This window comes from Heterobasidion irregulare (assembly GCF_000320585.1).
Source record: "Heterobasidion irregulare TC 32-1 unplaced genomic scaffold scaffold_13, whole genome shotgun sequence".
Lineage (NCBI taxonomy): Eukaryota > Fungi > Basidiomycota > Agaricomycetes > Russulales > Bondarzewiaceae > Heterobasidion > Heterobasidion irregulare.
The window spans coordinates 1,258,690-1,275,742 of NW_009258209.1; the positions used below are offsets into that span (position 1 = coordinate 1,258,690).

General features: G+C 52.1%; 9 protein-coding genes across 9 annotated transcripts; 4 read left to right on the forward strand and 5 right to left on the reverse strand.

The window, feature by feature from the left end:
* Positions 1-85: 85 nt before the first annotated feature.
* HETIRDRAFT_330930 (uncharacterized protein) lies at positions 86-1,411 on the reverse strand (the record flags this gene model as incomplete). Its single annotated transcript, XM_009554673.1, has 4 exons — positions 86-397; positions 448-677; positions 727-957; positions 1,018-1,411. 4 exons carry the CDS (start codon positions 1,409-1,411, stop codon positions 86-88), a joined length of 1,167 nt encoding a protein of 388 aa, XP_009552968.1.
* Positions 1,412-1,438: 27 nt separating this feature from the next.
* Positions 1,439-3,770, reverse strand: HETIRDRAFT_456138 (uncharacterized protein; the record flags this gene model as incomplete). Its single annotated transcript, XM_009554674.1, has 6 exons — positions 1,439-1,941; positions 2,052-2,244; positions 2,335-2,577; positions 2,638-2,938; positions 3,254-3,447; positions 3,504-3,770. The coding sequence occupies 6 exons, from the start codon at positions 3,768-3,770 to the stop codon at positions 1,439-1,441; spliced, it is 1,701 nt and encodes a 566-aa protein (XP_009552969.1).
* Positions 3,771-4,394: 624 nt separating this feature from the next.
* Positions 4,395-4,955, reverse strand: HETIRDRAFT_164301 (uncharacterized protein; the record flags this gene model as incomplete). The annotated part of the gene is made up of 3 exons (XM_009554675.1): positions 4,395-4,662; positions 4,718-4,891; positions 4,951-4,955. The coding sequence occupies 3 exons, from the start codon at positions 4,953-4,955 to the stop codon at positions 4,395-4,397; spliced, it is 447 nt and encodes a 148-aa protein (XP_009552970.1).
* Positions 4,956-5,038: 83 nt separating this feature from the next.
* HETIRDRAFT_331157 (uncharacterized protein) lies at positions 5,039-5,803 on the forward strand (the record flags this gene model as incomplete). The annotated part of the gene is made up of 3 exons (XM_009554676.1): positions 5,039-5,186; positions 5,319-5,438; positions 5,517-5,803. 3 exons carry the CDS (start codon positions 5,039-5,041, stop codon positions 5,801-5,803), a joined length of 555 nt encoding a protein of 184 aa, XP_009552971.1.
* Positions 5,804-6,300: 497 nt separating this feature from the next.
* Positions 6,301-7,011, forward strand: HETIRDRAFT_456139 (uncharacterized protein; the record flags this gene model as incomplete). Its single annotated transcript, XM_009554677.1, has 3 exons — positions 6,301-6,471; positions 6,539-6,694; positions 6,751-7,011. The coding sequence occupies 3 exons, from the start codon at positions 6,301-6,303 to the stop codon at positions 7,009-7,011; spliced, it is 588 nt and encodes a 195-aa protein (XP_009552972.1).
* Positions 7,012-8,591: 1,580 nt separating this feature from the next.
* Positions 8,592-9,229, forward strand: HETIRDRAFT_456140 (uncharacterized protein; the record flags this gene model as incomplete). The annotated part of the gene is made up of 2 exons (XM_009554678.1): positions 8,592-8,672; positions 8,756-9,229. The coding sequence occupies 2 exons, from the start codon at positions 8,592-8,594 to the stop codon at positions 9,227-9,229; spliced, it is 555 nt and encodes a 184-aa protein (XP_009552973.1).
* A 230-nt stretch (positions 9,230-9,459) lies between these two features.
* GH61D (glycosyl hydrolase, family 61, 4) lies at positions 9,460-11,201 on the reverse strand. The gene is made up of 9 exons (XM_009554219.1): positions 10,973-11,201; positions 10,652-10,799; positions 10,520-10,585; positions 10,287-10,457; positions 10,103-10,214; positions 9,926-10,044; positions 9,743-9,870; positions 9,657-9,688; positions 9,460-9,601 (listed from the first exon to the last, which is right to left on the reverse strand). Exons 1-9 carry the CDS (start codon positions 11,137-11,139, stop codon positions 9,579-9,581), a joined length of 966 nt encoding a protein of 321 aa, XP_009552514.1. The 5' UTR covers positions 11,140-11,201; the 3' UTR covers positions 9,460-9,578.
* Positions 11,202-13,651: 2,450 nt separating this feature from the next.
* HETIRDRAFT_391201 (uncharacterized protein) lies at positions 13,652-16,088 on the forward strand. Its single transcript, XM_009554679.1, has 2 exons — positions 13,652-13,681; positions 14,171-16,088. Exon 2 carries the CDS (start codon positions 14,274-14,276, stop codon positions 15,660-15,662), a length of 1,389 nt encoding a protein of 462 aa, XP_009552974.1. The 5' UTR covers positions 13,652-13,681; positions 14,171-14,273; the 3' UTR covers positions 15,663-16,088.
* Positions 14,600-17,046, reverse strand: HETIRDRAFT_447006 (uncharacterized protein; the record flags this gene model as incomplete). The annotated part of the gene is made up of 3 exons (XM_009554680.1): positions 14,600-16,088; positions 16,469-16,912; positions 16,972-17,046. The coding sequence occupies 3 exons, from the start codon at positions 17,044-17,046 to the stop codon at positions 15,948-15,950; spliced, it is 660 nt and encodes a 219-aa protein (XP_009552975.1). The 3' UTR covers positions 14,600-15,947.
* Between the last annotated feature and the right edge of the window lie 7 nt (positions 17,047-17,053).

The following is a 17,053-nucleotide window of genomic DNA, read 5'->3' on the forward strand; positions in this document are numbered from 1 at the left end:
GTCACGCTTCGTTCAAGACTGTGTAAATCAGCAAACAGTGCCGCAAATAATCAGAGCACAGGACATAAGAGATACAAGACATGTTCTACCGTGCTGGCATCTGGCTGCCAGGAATCAAAAGCTTCGGCAATGCGTGAATCAACTTTTTCACCTTATCATGAGTGAGAGCCTTCCACCTCGATCCTGCTATCGGCGTCAATCGCATTGAGTCTCGCTCGTCTCCAACAAGAGCTTTAGGTCCCAGATTGTAGATCATATGAGAAGCTTTCGCATGAGTGTGCAGCTCGGTCCGATTATCGAGGCATGAGAAAAAGAAAGTCCGGATGGAGATGGTAGAGGATGGCTCCCAATCGGACTCAGCTTCATCCAAGGCCGTCTCTGTGAATAGTCCATGGTTCTGAGAAATATCAGTGTTCACCATCAGAGAGCATCAACCATGAGACTCACCAATGCTATCGGCAAATAGACACGAAGAGATAGGTACGAGAACCCTGCCGTTGAGACGGCGACATCGATTGAGCCATGCCGACTGCTTGCACCCTGCATGTAGATGTCGAGGATCTCACCGACGTAGAAGCGGCCGCCTGATGGAGTCTTGTTCTTCATAACAACATAACAGCCTTTGCGGAGGGTGTGTATGGCGTTCACGTTCTTTGCAGCAAGATTCGGCACAACATCTACACAATGATATCAATGCATGTCCTCCGAGAAGGTAAAGACACTCACCAGATGATAGAACTAGTAATACTCGCTTTGCAGTCTCCTGCCAATGAAGCTCGCGGTCTGTTTTCGGCTTCCGCAGTTCTAGGTCGGTATCTTGTGCGAGTCGAACACGGTGCGATGCCTCACTAATGGTCATTTTTTTCGCTCGAGATGCTGCACCCTCTATCTCCTTTTCGGTGTCTTCAATACTGCGCTGGAATTTTGGATCGAGCATGATGGTCCTTTGTGACCTCACTGACGTTCCGGACTGATGGGATTGGCGCGTAGAGCACATAGATTGAATGCATACTTTACCTTGAGCAATGATTGAGCTCGAGAGTGGTGTGCCATCAGTTCCTGCTGCCGCTGATTGAAGTGGAAAGATGGGGGATGGGGAGGCTTCAAGAGTGGGAAGAGTCTCGACTGTTTTGCTGAGCTCGTCGCATGCATCGTACAAGACAGATTCTCGAGCGGCATCAGCTGAAGCCAAGGCCATTGAATCATCCATGTCTACGAGCGCCAAATCATCCGCCGCCTCGTGGGTTTCTAGTTCATCCTCAGTACCTTCACCAACAAAGACTTCAGAGTCTTCTCCATCAATTCCCCCCTCGAGCTCTGCCTTCTTGCAATGGAGAGGAGAGAGTTTGAACGGTGCCGTGGGTACGGACATATGGAGGACATCCTTGGCGATCCTGGTGGCCTCTACCATACCAAGCTCCAGTAGTTTGTCAATATCCTATCTGGTGATGCGACTGCACGCCTGAGTAAGCTCCTTAGGGGTGAGTGGTGAGTTGTCGAAGTCAAAGATGTACCCTGCACGGAAGGTCCGCTCCTTTTTTTCGTTGAACTGGCCTGAGAGTAAAATTTGCTGGCGTAGCATAACGTGCTTCACGAGAGCGAGAAGCTGCGAGAAGGTGAAATTGGGAAGCATGGTCCGAGCGAGACCAAAGAAATGCTCGACAAACTCGGTGCTGAGAAGCCATGGGCAAAATGGGATGTGCGGGTAGTACTCGGCATACACAATCGCAAGAGCAATGAGACTGTCACAGAGACGATTCAGGATCTTGAAGCATGGCGGGGAGATGAAAGAGCGCGTTGTCGAGTAAAGGTCTGGGTATTTTTTTGTGAGATGCACGATATGCGACCGCCAGATGCGCAGGAAGAACCGAGCGCGAAACGCTCCTTGAAGGTGTGACTCGATGTCGAGTTTCCGATTAATCCATGCATCAATGAGTTCACCTAGATGAGTTATTCATCAACAAAGCGAACACAGCATCAGCCAGGCAACTTACCAAATACGAAGAGATAAACTGAGAGTCCACGAAACTCTTCCTAAACTTGCCAGTCACCATTTGCCGGGTCACAATATGTCGTAGCGTGCAGGGCGTTGTGATGAAACAAGCGCCGTGCGGCACCATCGTCCTTTTTGTCGACATTCTTGACATCGGACTGGACCAATCCCCCATTACCAGTTTCGTAGAGTTCCACGAGCGAGCGGTTGACAAGGTATCCAACGCCGAGACTTGCTGTATGAGTGCCATGCTATGGTTGATTGCGAAGTGTCTTCGCAGCATGGGGAGCATCAGTAATCGAAACCAATGGTCCTGTTTTCTTGAACACAACAATTCTGACCGAGAAGCCAGATGCCGGATGGTCGTAGATGACAGGGGGGATCGGGGATGATTCGGCATCCATAAGTGAAAGTGCGGCCAGCTCCAAAGCGGTGCCATCAGCCGCGAATGATATCACCTTCATGTCGAGCTGTGCGGCCATCTGAAGGATGAGCATGTGATGGTTGTGGATTTGTCGGGAGTTATCCTTTCCGGTCGTTGATAGCATCGCAACAGCCAATGGTGGTGCATCCGGCAATGGAAGCTACATTGTTCCAAGTCATCCAGTAAAAATGCGAGAGTAAAAGGGGGTATGCACCATTACCTTGGACATAATGACACGAACTTGACTTGCAATTGCCTTTTCGGCCTTGGCGCGTTGAACGAGTCGGTCAATGTCATCAGAGTGCTTTATCTTGCACTCGTCCAGCGGAAGAGTAGACCCGAGAATGTATCCACCGAAGTGACTGGAGTAGGCCAACCGTGGCCGCACCTTGGTGCAATCACCTGCGAACGCAATGGGTCCAGTGTATTGACGGTGATCCGCAAATCGCTTGACTCGCGCGATGTTCTCAAAGACAAGGTCCGGATTTTGAAGGACATCTTTAGAATTAGAGACGAGAGTTCTAGTATGAAATGTACAGTCAGAAACTAACGCTTGACACTGCGAATGATAGAATGCCGAAAGGATCTTGGTAACGTACTGGAGATGCCTCGGGGAGGGTCCCCCAATCTGTGCTGTGACAATAGCATATTGCCTAGAGAATGTCTAGCCATTAGAACAGAGCAAGGTCATAAAATTAAGGTAGTTTGATGGGTACCGTTGGCCGAACTTGAGATTTTTGTTAGCACCAGTATCAAGTCGCCGTACACGATCGGCAAGGACATCACATATCTCTGTAAAAGTCTAATACTTCTCTAACTTGCCATCAATAGCATACTTATAAAGTTGTAGGGAGCAAGAGGCCGAATCGTCGCGCTCGGCGTGATAAAATAGGTTCGAGAGCATAGGGTCTTTGAGCAGACCTTGAAGAGCCCGGTCTTCGATGCTGCGGAACGTTGTGGGCGCGTATTTGTCACGCAGAAGGTTGATTTTGTGCTGTTCGTCACGCGACAGCTGCGCTTCACACTCTTTCTGCTCAGAACAAGCTCTCAAAATTCAGCACTCAAAGGCAAGAAAAAAGAACGAACCCTATAAACGGCATCCTTGAGTGACTCGTCCTTCGCGATACGAGAGCATGCGTTGCATATGCCGGACCAGTTCTCAGTGAGCCGTTTGCAAACTGTCGCGCGGACAGCGGCTTCTTCGTAGTTGACCTCCCACCGCACGAAAGCCTTCAAGTGAGTATCCAACACCTTTTTCTCCTTGGTTGTCCACTGACTTTGAGGTTTAGAATCATTACCATTCTTCGGAACTTCAAGCTTGATGGCTCGCGGCGCCTCGCTCGTAAGCTTCATATCCCTCTCTATTTTCTCCTGTCCATCCTGTCCATTCCTCCCTGGCTCTGTGCGCAAAGGCGGAAAGTTTTTGTAGGGGAACAATTGCAGAATGAAACGTGCACGCAGCGCTGGGGAGACGCCCCCGAGACTGCGCGTTTGCGTGCGCAGTATGTACTCAGTGTACTTCGGCCCACTGAGCCCTTTACGAGGGACACGGGTTTTCAACGCTGCTTATTCATTTGCTTGATCGATTGGGCGCAAATGAGTCGTTTGATTGGCCACTCTTTGAGTTAGATAGCCAGATATGGATGGCTCCTAACAGAAAGCAAATATCAGTGATGTAGCAGTGTCGCAGATTGTCATGCCGGTGTTTTGTGATCCCTACTAACCGCTTTAACAGTTCTGATCTCGTAGGGTTTCTTCTTGAGCTCTGGTTCAACGTTGGGTTCCTGGTGCTGACTACTCGTTGTCGTTGTCGATGAGCGATGCACTGCAAAGAACTTGTGTATAGATTGGTCGGATGTGGTCTGGATAACCCGATAATCAGTAAAGTAAGGATACTTGATGGTATGCACTTACTGCCAGAAACTTCGGACCTGTTTTGACTGGACCGCGCTGTTTACGCAGGCCTGTAATCCGTTTTCACTTCAGTTTGTGAGCATTCCAATTATTCCTGTCATATTCCCTCTTTACATTAAGTTTGACCCATTCTTTACAGGCCCAACAATGCACACGGTGTTTCTCCACGGTGAGTATCCACTCATTATTCTCCAGTGCTTGTTGCCGTTTGGAGGGTGATAACCGTTTACCTCTACTAGACTTGGAGCAACTCGCGACCGGAACACTCTCGTCTTCGGCATCATATCCACATTCTCCAATACTGGCTGCCGGATAAGACTTCCGCTTCATCCTGATAATGGTGAGTTTTATTCTGTACTGATACACATTGAGAACTGCCGACTTACGGAACACTCATGACCATTGTTTGTTCACAAGTATTCTCCGGATCCTGCCTTGGATGTTCCCTTCTCGAAGGTGAGCCTCCCTCATTACCGGCTGTCTCGACCACCTCACCGTCTGAGGATGCATGATCAGAGTCAGACCGAGACTCTTTCGTCAATTTGTGCCAATGAACGATACTATTCCTCGAGTTAGCAACTGATTTCAGGTTATGAAGAGCCTATCACGGCAAACGTACGGCATGTTGATTAGCGCTGTGAGTGCCACGCCACGTATCTCTTCAATCCTTCTATTGACACATGTCTCAAATGAGGCTTTCTTTGACAATGCCTCCATCGCCATCATCACGAACAATCCACAAGACTATGAATCACACTGGGCTTCAAGGATGGGGGGATGGTACAGATCCATGCCCCAGAGTTTGCTCCTCCCTTCAACATATGGTTCTATATTTTTCAACAGTATGTCGATTGCGTCGACAATCTCAAGAAGTAACTGATGTTTTTTTGGATTATCATTTGATTGTTTGTAGACTTTGTTGTAGGTACATACAGGTTCTGCCCATTTTTCTGAATCGAGCTCTGGTATACTGTTAAAGATTCCTAGCCGGTGTCGTTCTGGATCGACAAGGCCAAGCACCCAATGTACCGGAGTCCCTCCGCACAATGGTACAGCCCAATACGGCCGCCTTCGCAGAGCGGAAACGTCTTTGTCGGGGCACTAAATGTAAGTCAGTCATAAATGTTCTTGTTTGTATCTTAAAGTCATTTTGAACTCACTGCTATGATCACATTCTCTTCGAAGCTGCCGACATACCGGGGATCCGCAAGCTGTCAAACAAGAGGACCAAGCCACGAAGAGAGCATCAAGAAGTCAGCATTGGGCTCGTACTGCTCTTGAAGATGTGCGCTGAAGGCATCGAGAGGCGTGCTCCTCAGGTGAGTTCGGTTTTCGACATGGTGTATAAGGGGCACAAGATCTTGGGCAATGATTGTTATGTTTCGAATCTTTCGCACATGCTGATCTGGTGTCAGCGAGGAGAAGTCGGGAAGCTTCATTATGTAGACTTGTCAAGAAGCAGAGAAGCGTAGAGTTATATCAGGAAGGGAGCAATCTGTATTTTACTCGGGTTATCTGAAAATTTTGAATCGGTAAATGCCGTTGAAGTGCCCCTGACCAGACTCAAATGGCCCTCAAAAATGCTAACTACCGGGAAAGATAGCGCAAATCGGACCAGAAATATGCTAAATTCCGTGAAGGATTTGGCCAAAATCCGGTCTCAAAAATGCTAATTTTCCGGGAAACCTTCGTGGGGCCTCTGTGCAGGCACTGGCAGCGACTGAACGTGAACCGTCACTTCCTTGCTCCTCATTCATCATCTCTCTCAACCAAATACGATGTGAATGGCCGTTTCTCCGGTCGAAGTATCGAAGGCTACACATATGGAATGCGCAAAGAGTCACAGAATCCTTTTCTGGCAGCGTTCACCGTGTGATTTACGCTCGAAGGTCCTCATCTATGGCACGCAGCCAAATCGCGATGCATCGCTTCTCGACTCACCCGTCGCCCTCCATCTGATCTTGATCTCATGTCGAGCATAGCAGCTAAACTCAAGGACGAAGGGAATGCTCTTGTCAACGAGAAAGACTACGAGGGTGCGATTGAGAAGGATTCAGCTATCATCTTGAGGCTCTCTCTCGCCCATGTATCAGCGCCCAGCGCTGTTCAACCTCAGAAGGTTGAGAATCGTGGCGACGAGGTGACCAATGTCGCTGTTACCTTGTCCATCGTCACCCCTTACTCACCGAAGGCCATGCTTATTACAGGCTCAAAACACATCATGCGCCTATCCCCACCATGCGATTCCTTTGTACCGTGTCTATTCGAGGTCGGGTACCGACCATTTCTATACCACCAATGGCGCGGAGATGGTGAATGCGGTCAGCAAGCTGGGATACGCGTACGAAGGCGAACCTGGCTATGTCTTCGGCTTTCACACCTCTTCCGCCACCACAACCCCGCTTTACCGCATGTACAGCAGGGGCGCGACCATTTCTATACCACATCGGCCAGCGAGCGTGACAATGCCGTGAACCACCTTGGGTACACTGACGAAGGCATTGCCGCCTACGTTTATGCCACCAATATCCGCGGAACCATCCCGCTCTACCGCACCTACAGCCCAGGCGCTACGGATCACTTCTACACGACGTCTGCGTCAGAGCACGACAATGCAGTGGCCCATTTGGGTTACAATGACGAGGGCATTGCGGCGTATGTGGTCCTCACGCCATCTTGAAGACAATGTGAGAATTTATTTTGTTCTGCATGTTTTGCCTTGCCCAATGCTGATACAGGATCGGTGATCGTTTGATGTAGGGACTGCTTGGAGAGGAGAGAGTCAGCTCCATTTGCTTTCGCTCGACCTCTGATCGTTGAATTATATCAGAATGTCATCTGTATCGCATCACGGTGAACGCCACACGTGTCAATGTTAATTTACTATCTTACTCTACCACTTTGGAACCTGAAGGACTTCACAAGTTGCCCACCATAGTTCCCGGCCGAGCACAGCCACTGTGCCAGAGGCATGTCTGAGCATGTCGGAGATCGAATTTCTCAAGACATCGACAAAGTCGCCGAATCCCTGTCCTTTTCTCTTCAGCCTCTCCTACGCTGCGTACATCAATAAGATACAGTCCTCCAGCACCCTCCTGCTATTCACTTCAAAGTGTATCTTGACAATAATAGACGTGCTGACCTCCTTTCCATCTTTTTCCATGATCCGGTGATCACTTGTTTGGTCACTCCACCACCTCACATTCAAGATGGAGCGGTTCCCTTAACATGGGACGCCTGTAGGACCATGATGATTCAGAAATAGCCCATGTTCGTCGGATACAGAAGCGTGATCATGGCCGTTCATGCTCCTTCTCTCTCCTCTCGAGGCGGAGGCTTGCATGAGCAGATATTTTCCCCTCTGCTTCTACACAACTTGCCGGCGCAGGCACATCCTCTTCTATATATATAATTGCGTTGCATCCACAGGCAGATCTCACCTCGGCTACACCAATGCCGACCTTTGTTTTGTTCGCTCATAATATTTTCTTCTTCTTAGTACATTGGGGTCTTGAGACATCATGAAGGTATTGTAGTAGCTATTGTGTATAAAGCCTTTTTCGAAGCGGATCCTACTGGTCGAGGTGAGTGTGTATCACTTGGGAATATGTGAATTGTGAAATGTCCTACTTAACTCCTTGCTCCTCTCCAGGCTCAGTGCTCAGCTTTCACCGGTGGTGATCTACTTGCGGCACATCGTGTCATGATACCGTTGTACCTGTTGGAGCTATTCTATTCATGGCAGCTTCATGGTACCTTTGAGGAGTAAGCTCATCACGCAGTGCTGCACTGCCGCCACGAGAACTCGTCGAATGTCAAGCCTGAATTAATGGTTACGAATGTCGGAAAACCTCGGAGTTTTCATAGCGGCCTCTTCACATATCAAACAAAAACTCGCAGTCATTTTGTAAGTACGGTTTGGGAAAGGGAGGTGAAGGGTGACTTTTCCTCGAAGCTCTCAATCGCGGACCTATTTCCCTCTTGCTGATGGGGTATCGAACTCTCGTCATAATCCATCAAAAACTTGACATGTGTATTAGAAGCATGTGGTCGGCCCTCCTCGACCACAGGTGCGGGGTTTCCCTTCAAACCATCACCTCACGATGGATGATCCGGATCTATTGTGAGTCTACTCTATGAGCACGAAGTTTGTATGTCGAAAAACATTGCTGAGAATAGAGAAGTCAACCAGTATATATATCTTGGAGACCGTCGCTTTTGTATCTGCAGACTCTCTCCTTCGAGACCTGCACCGAAATCATGAAGACTCTCAATTCCCTCTTTGTTGCATGCCTCTTCCTCACTTTGGTTTCGGCACTAGCTACTCAGCCTAGGGACGTCGTGAGTAGGACTGACGAGGTGCATTTTTGCCGCTCTATTGAATGATGTTCACCTTGTCTGACTTAACATTGTGATGGTTTCAGGGTCAGAACTCGTTCTGCGATGACCCTGATAACGCCATTCCTCTGTACCGTGGATTTTCGCCGTCGGGCAGCGACCATTTCTACACAACAGACGCCGTCGAAATGGAGACTGCGATCAGCAACGGCTACACTTTCGAAGGCGACGCTTCCGACGTCTTTGGATCTCTCCCGCCGTTAACGGTCACGGTCCCCTTCTTCCGTATGTTCAGCTCCAACATCGTCGATCACTTCTACACTACGTCTGCCAGCGAGCGCGACAACGCCGTCGACAATCTCGGGTACACCGACGAAGGCATTGCTGCTTATGTTTATTCCAGCAATATATGTAGCAGCATCCCTCTCTACCGCATGTACAGCGGAGGCGCCACGGACCATTTCTACACAACGTCCGCGCCGGAACGCGATAATGCTGTGAACAATCTAGGTTACACATACGAAGGCGTCGCAGCGTATGTGCTCAACGCCCCCGCATAAGTATCAGGTGAGAATGGGTTCATTTATTTCCAAATATTTGCTCATTCTACTACTGCTTTGGATGTTTCGCAGAAGTGAAATTGTGCCACTCATGACCCTCTTACATCGTTTATGTACCTCTTCGCCATATACATCATCTGTATTGCATGCTAGGATGGATCGAGCTAAATCTTTCCGCGGTTGCTGAGGCCTGAAATTTGCATGGTATGTTCCGACAATGCGATTGTCTGAAGATGGACGACAAGGGCCACAATGTTAATTTTGTTGACTGCAAACAGCTTCAAATTCCGCCTAATCCTTTATACAACGCAACTAGTAGTCATGAAAGCCGTCAATGCCTCTTTCGCTTCTACAAGCACTGGGAGTAATATTCTGTAACACGGATGATCAGACCTTGACAGTCTCCGATGGGTTGATGACAGCTCACCATTTGAAACCGTGCAGACATACGGCGACACGCTGCGTGATGCGCATGAGAGACCAGATTTAGCTCTGGCGAGTGGGTGGACTTACCAAGAAGTCGCGCCGGCCCATCCGATCCCGCCACACTGCCCGTAGTGCGCAATGGTGCCCGCAGCGGCAGAAGACGTCGGCGCAGCTGATGAGGTCGGCGAGGCAGCCGTCGACGTCGGAGCTGCCGTCTGTGGTATGGGTTTCGAGTTAGTATATGGCTGATGGAGATCGCATGGAACACACGGAAGAGGGCGCAGGAGGAGCGCTGCCAGAGCTACTGCCAGAGCTGCCGTACAGAGGTGGGCCCGGGATAGGGTACGTTGTTTGCGACTGGGCAGTGTTGCTGTATATGTCGATGACGACTATGTGGTGGTTCTGCTGGTTAGCAAGTGTAGACGATCAGGTCACGAGGTCACGTACGGCCGGGATCATTGGCGCCGTAGCCCCCTGGGAACGTCACCAGCTCAGCAGCGGTGGGCTGCAGAGTTCCTCCGCCGGTGATCAGGATCTGGGCGCATTCGGGATAGAATTGCTGCGATAATCGGAAAGGTACGATTCAACTATTGGTCTTTTCAAGGGCGATGGGGACATGAAAAAAACTGACTGCGGGAAGGGAGTGCAGCGCAATCGTTTCGAAGCGGATGAGATAGTTTCCACTCGGCACAGTTTTTGGGATTGTCGTTGTCCACGACGAGTTTTGGGCGATCATTTGCCCGTCACCCCAGTACCCGTCATAGACTGTCCCCGAAAGCAAACCAGCTTCGTCGATCTTGAACTAAATCCCGTTCGTGATTAGATTAAGATCAACCGAGCAAGTAAAGCGAAGAGGGTACATACCCATTTCAGAGTGGTAGCATCCACACCTGTGCACGTCGTTCCAGGGCATTGCGCGAGGTAAGTCAACTAGATAGAGGCAGTCCTTCATCTTCAACGATATTCTCAAGAGGTATGAAGTAGATTGAGGCTTACCATCGGCCCGTACGCGTGTGGCCAGACCTGGTTCCAGTAAGCGGTGATAGCGGATCCAGCAGCAACGGTGGCCGTGAGCTGCAACGCGCCCGATGTGCCATCGTCGTTGCACGCGAGCGTCGGGTCGGACACGCTGGTGATTGGGTTGCTGTGGAGATAGAAATTGCACGGATACGTTGAGCATCGATTCACAGTCATTTCCATCTCCACCAGCACCTGTCCCCCATTCGGACGTGTCGGTATAACACGCGCGCAAGGAGCGCAGGAGGAGAGGGTATGGGTGATATAAAAGGTATATCAAACGAGTAAATCGAGACGCACTAGGAAGACCACGGACGCTCAATCGTCGTCTGTCCCGTGGGGGAGTTGTACGGCGCCCAGCCGTTGTACCAGTTGCCTGCATTCGAGTACGCGAGCACGCCTCCGTGTGCGTATGCCCTTGGCAGCGTAGCGGACGCCGCGGCGATGATTCCAGCAAGTGCCAACATATTTGAGCGAGGTTGGGTGCGAGTGTTTGACTGTAGCGGAAGGCACTTGAGCACGTTTGAGCTGCGAGCGGATGAAGAAGCCGACCACCATGAGGTGCTGACCTTTATACTAGCACCGCGACCTGTCCCTCTTCTCTGACTGGTGATATGCAGAACGTTGAACAGCCGGAAGGTTTGGGAACTGCATCGCGCGCCAGGCCTGCCGCCTCTCGCGTCCCTTATTTTTCCCCGTACTCTGCGAAACAAGGACACGAGTGCGCTCCTGCGACGCAGATCGCCAAAAATAGTGCGCGTCTGAATACAAATCGCAGCCTCGAGCCCGCTCGGTGAGCCTTGATGGACGCTGGTGAACCGAGGGCCCGCGGTATATCTTCGCGTAGGGTCGAAAATTTAATCGAAAATCATCCGGTAGGTCTCCGAAGAAAGGTGGAGGGGTTTGGTGACGAAGCAAGCGAGTAGCAATCGAGTGACAAAGACTTGCTAGGCGTCGGCGGGTGGCTGAGAAGGCAACACAAGAGCGTGTACTAAGTCAGAGATGCGAAAGTCGACGCGAGCTGAGGGTGCTTGAATCATGATACAAAAAAGTCTGAAGCCCATAAAAACTGAGAGCCAGGGAGAAACAACGATATCAATCCCTATCGAGTTTACATATCGATAATACATCCACATTTAAAGGATCAAGGCGATCGAGCGACGACAGTAAGTCACGCCGCCAAGCCGAGCGCGACCTTCCAGATATTCTCCGCCGGCAGGGCTCAAATAGACATCTCGCCGTCACAGAGGCAACAATTCGCGAAACAAGGAAACAGGGCCGGATACGCGAATCGCGAGACGTCGAAATTTCGGTGTCCAATACGAGGTCCAAACGAACGGAGAGTAGCGAAAAGCGTTTTGCGAGCACTCCAGCACTGGGGCCTACTGCTACCAGGCGGCGAATAGTGCAGGGCGTCGGCAGTTCGTCGGGGTTCGGATTCGGGCCAGCGTGCGGGCATGGATGATCACGAGATATGCGCAACTATTCAAGGAAGTGCGAGTGATGTTCTGACGTGGAGCAAGTTAAGCCTAAGTATAGGTAGGCTAGAATAGACCGAGCAACAAAGACGTGAGAGGCGCTCAGCGTGTTCGTGATCGGTTGTGATGTATTGCAGCACCTATCCTTCATATTGTGTGAACCTCGCATTTGAGAGGACGCCTGACTGATGATTGATGTTGGTGACGATGAACTAGAAGGCAGATTGCGGGCGGCTGATGGGGAACGAGGAGTCAAGCGGAGGCGCCGGCGCCGGCGCCCAGCGTGAAGAGCTCAATGCGGAAAAGCCATCCCATTGTGATAACGAGTGTTCAAGCCTGCCTAGTCAAGCACAATCCATATATTTTCCTGCATCGGCAGCCGAGTCGACCCGCTGTTTATCGGCGCAAGGCACAGATGTGATGAAGTCATCGATCACCACTCATCGCGGGGTCGTCCCCAGTCCGTCCTCACGTTCGGCAGCTAGATCTCTTGATTTTGCTCCGAGGAGGACCAGGGGAAGATAAGGGAAGATGCCAGGTATATGCGTTCCGATCAAGGCGCGGAATCAAGCGGAACGAGGCAGCGTGTGTATCGACGGAGGGTTCCGAACGAGCCATCAGGGCGCTGCGAGTTGGAAGAAGGCCTTGCATACGTCCGGAGCAGACTTGTGATGGATGATACATGATGGTTGATGCATGACAATTGATTAAGTGCTGATCACGCTGAAGTGCAGGCGCGCTATAGGCCACGCACGGCGGCGGTCGTCGTGAAGGTGCGAAGGCGGATGCCCGGCGGGAATCGGGAATTCGGAAGCCAGATGATACGATATACTTGGGCAGGCGAAGTAGCATGCAGAGAAACCCAAGCAATAGATCTGCTACAGTATCGGAAAGCAGAACGAAGGTTCCGCTCAAGAACGCTATGTTTAGAGGACCGAGCTGACTGAGCCATCACGTCAAAGCCGGGCAGAAACCGAGATCGGCCAGCATGGCCGTCATGTCCCGCCGACTAGACACGCTGATGGAGGACAGCGATTGGGTGATATAGCATGAAGACAAGCACCTAACAATTGTAGTGAACCTGAGCGTGGACGCCATGAAGAAGGCAGGATCAAGAGACAAGAAAACAGGACGTTCTAGAGGAGAGAAGGTGGTCGAAAGGCTGGCCCGCCTGCTGAGCGTGCCGTAAGCTGGGTGGCGCGTCCTTCCGGGGCAAACGCGAGGTGTATAGGAATTGTTTACCTTTTGTTGAACGACGAGGAGGAGAGTGGACGTGGTGGCGTGGCCGGGGAATTGAATGGAAGCCGAGGATGTGTCGGCCAAGGCCGCAGTTGGCCCGTTCCCTTCTGTTTGCTTTCTTCCAGCGCTCGCTGTCCCCTGCGTCCATCCCTCTTCCCCTCCTCCTTCTCCCCCCCTCTTCCTCTCCACCACCACCAGCGATGCCCTCGACTCTCTCCACGATACCCGACGCAATCCGCACACGCATCACTCTATGGCTCCACAACGTTATCCCACGGAAACACATCTCACGGTATGTCTCCTCTCTATCCTTTCTCAATCGTCTATTTTTTGGCACCTCTTGCTCCACCATGGAGAGGCGGCAGCGTGAAGGGCTGCCGTCGTCTGCACCTTTGCACGATGCCCAGGCTCTCGCCCTGCTGAATGTATGCTTGTCGCATGAGTCGCCATCGAACCGTGGGGACGTTTGGTGGCGCATACATTCCAGTGTGTAACCTTCAGTTGCGTGGATGCTTTCCTTGATCGCCGTCCTTCCCCGACTCTCCTCTGCCTCTGCCCAACAAGCCATTAAACTCCTTGGCTGCGACCGTCGTTCTCCGCGGAGCCTCGGCCGCGTTCTGCCCGCACCATGTCCCTCGTGTGCCTCGCACAGTCAAGCTAATTGTCTCACTTTGTTTCAACATCTCTAAATGCATACTTCCGTCGGTCGTGTCTCTTCCTCTTGTTGTTTGTCGCACAAATAACCGTGTCCCACGAGGCTGATCTTTGATCCGCCCGCCAGGCGCAAACCGCATAGGAAATCTCCTCTTCCCAATCCCCGCGCTCTTGACCACTGCCGCCTCCCACCCGAAATATGGCTTCTCATCATCCGCGAGGCAACCCTCATGACCCCCGACCCTCTCGATACCACAGACGAGCTCTCGTTTCTTGAGTCCCCAGCACTCCAGCTCGCCGCATACTACGCTTCTATGCGATTCAAAGCGAATATTTCTCTCGTCAGCAAGCGCTGGAACGCCTTCGTCAAGGTTTACATGTACGAATTTGTGTGGATCAGCCGCGCTGTGCAGGCTAAGGCTCTCGCGCACACTCTGCTTCTCGAGTTCGTCGAAGGCCTCGGTTCCAGCGGGCGCTTCATTCGCCGCCTGCACATCGAGACACCTGTCCTTGAGCGCTGCTCCCCCGCAGATCTCCAGACCATCCTCGAGTATTCCCCCCAGCTGACGATCTACACCGACCACCAATCAATTCAGCGTAACCGATACGACATCGTGCCTGATCCCCGTTGCAGCCCCGAACGCTTGCTCTCGCTCCTCGCGCACCCAAATAGCACCCTCCGCCGCCTCGCGTGGACGAGCTACGACGACGTGCCGTTTCACCTGCGTATGTCTCCCCTGCAGGACATGCCGACGCGCCGCCTAGAGTACCTCGAGCTCTCGTCCTGCTCGCCCAACTTCCACGCGCTCTTCTCCGAGTCTGCGGACCTTGCCTCCGCAGCAATGCGCGTGTCCCTTCCTGCCCTGCGCAGCCTTAAGGTCAGCCTCGACAACGGCATGTTCGCCGTGCTTGCCTCGTGGGACATGCCCGCCTTGCGCAACCTCTCCGTCGTCTCCGCCGATTTTAGCTACACCGGCAAAGGCTTCTTCCGCTTCTTTGCCGCGCACGGTGCCGCACTGCAGCAGCTCGAGCTCGGCCATTCGTCCTCACTCATCGAGGAGCATTACCTTACCACTCACCCGCGACGCCATCGGCAGTTGCACGGCACAGACGTCGACGCGGACGAGGGGCGCGAGCCGCTCTCGCTCGCACGCTGGTGTCCGAACCTACGCGAGCTCATCTGCTCCGCCGATGCTGAATGGCATTGGGAGTCACCCGACTGGATCGCGCCTCACATCCTTTTGCCCCGCCACCCCCGCCTCACGATGATTGCGATTCGCGACATCGACGCGCGCATTACGAGCGCACTCGACATGACCGAAGGCGGAGGCATTCACGCGGCGGCTGCCGGTGCCGCCGGCGACGACACCGCGTTCTTTCCGCTCCTCGAGCAGATGTCGTCGCTGCTCCTCCGCGACGCGTTCCCCGCGCTCAAGTACGTGCGCGACCTCAGCGTGGAGTCGCACGAGATGCGCGCGCAGTACCCACACCCTGCGGTGGCCAAGTTTTGGAGGCGAGTGCTCCGCCGCTGTCAAGAGCGAGACGTGTGGCTGGAGGACTACACAGGCGTGAATATCACCCCGAGCGCGCTCAAGCGCGCGAGTCACATGATCCTGTAGGCAGGCCCTTGCGGATATGTATGTATGTATATGCTCCCGGCGAAGCTTTCGATAATGCGGCCTCCTCTTTCCCTTCCCCTTCACCTTCTTTTATTCTCGCTTCCGCTGTGCTCCCCTGGATAAATTGTCAATTTTTTTTTCTCCCTCTTGCATACCCATTCCTCATCTCGCGGTCTTTCTTGGCTGGCACTCATTGTGTAAAAGCATATCTCCTCCCCGGTTCATCCTCCGTGCGTGCGCTTCCATGTCCACCCTCTCTGCATCCATGCCGTCTTTCTTCGGTCCTTACGCCTCGTTGTCGTGCAATCCATCTCTTCCCTCCATCGTCGTAGTCTCCTCAGCATCATCTGCTTCCGTCGTGGCTTTCTTGTGTGATCTAGAAGTAGCTCTGTAGTGCATCAAATGGACATTTGGTTTGTCGACTCCCTGCGGTTGGTGTCATGAAGGCAAGTGCTTTTGGCATTACGTTCGCGTTGAAAGGTTCAGTTCGACTCCGTCATCTCAATCCTTTCGATTCAGTCAGCTGACCTCGAAAACGTACCAGCGATTCTCAAGCTGCGGGATACGGTAGTCTTCGTTGCCGTCCCTATACGCAGAACATCGTCGTTCTTACTTCAGTGCACCAGGCAGGAGATAAATATAAATATGCGCGTGAGTCGTTATTTCATTGCATCTACCCAATCTTTCGTATAATAAATAAATCCCTTCATCCAACAGTCATCCTCATGCCTATTTATCGCTGCCCTGTTTCCGATAGACATTATGAGCAATTAAAAGAGAGCGCATGTGGGACGGGACGGCCTTACCCCGAAAATGACGGCGTGCCCGGCGCTGAAGATTTTGCCGGGCTGGCCCTTGCCCGGCGAGATTTTCGAGGGTGACTTGTACGCATGACCGACGCACGTCCCGCCGCAAGCAGGCGCAGAGAACTCAAACGTCGCATGGCTCTCCGGGTCCTTGCTGGTGTGGAAGTCGTTCGTGACCTTGACAGCGAGGCTCCCGCTGAGTTTCAGGGTGTCGGCGGCCGCGTTGAGGACGGTGGTGACGTGCGACGACGCGGTCTTCTGGAGGGCCTCCTTTGCCTTTTGGTTTGCCTGTGCCTTTTTGATCTTCTTCTCCTGCGCGGCGATGGCTTTCTTGGCGGCGGTCGCGGGGAGGGGCGCGGGGATCACGATGTTCGCTAAGTCGTTAGTGAACGTGAATGAGGGGGAGACCGATCGGCGTTGGAGAATGACGTCGTTGGTTGTGCCCTACAAGGGATATTAGATTTAGTAGAGAGCAATGTCAATGGGAATAAGTGTGGACAAACCTCAGGTAAGGGAGCTGCAATGACCGTGCTCGAGAGCAGGAGAGCAGAAAGAGCGATGAGGTATTTGAATTGCATGATGAAC

What these genes read in the sequence shown, in the direction of transcription:
- GH61D (XM_009554219.1), bottom strand. Translation starts at nt 11,139, where the DNA reads ATGTTGGCACTTGCTGGAATCATCGCCGCGGCGTCCGCTACGCTGCCA. An exon ending in ATGCTACCACTCTGAAATGG is followed by an intron (nt 10,458 to 10,519) that starts GTATGTACCCTC and finishes AACGGGATTTAG; the next exon opens with TTCAAGATCGACGAAGCTGG. An exon ending in TGGGCCGGCGCGACTTCTTG is followed by an intron (nt 9,689 to 9,742) that starts GTAAGTCCACCC and finishes CGCATCACGCAG; the next exon opens with CGTGTCGCCGTATGTCTGCA.
- HETIRDRAFT_391201 (XM_009554679.1), top strand. Translation starts at nt 14,274, where the DNA reads ATGACCCCCGACCCTCTCGATACCACAGACGAGCTCTCGTTTCTTGAG.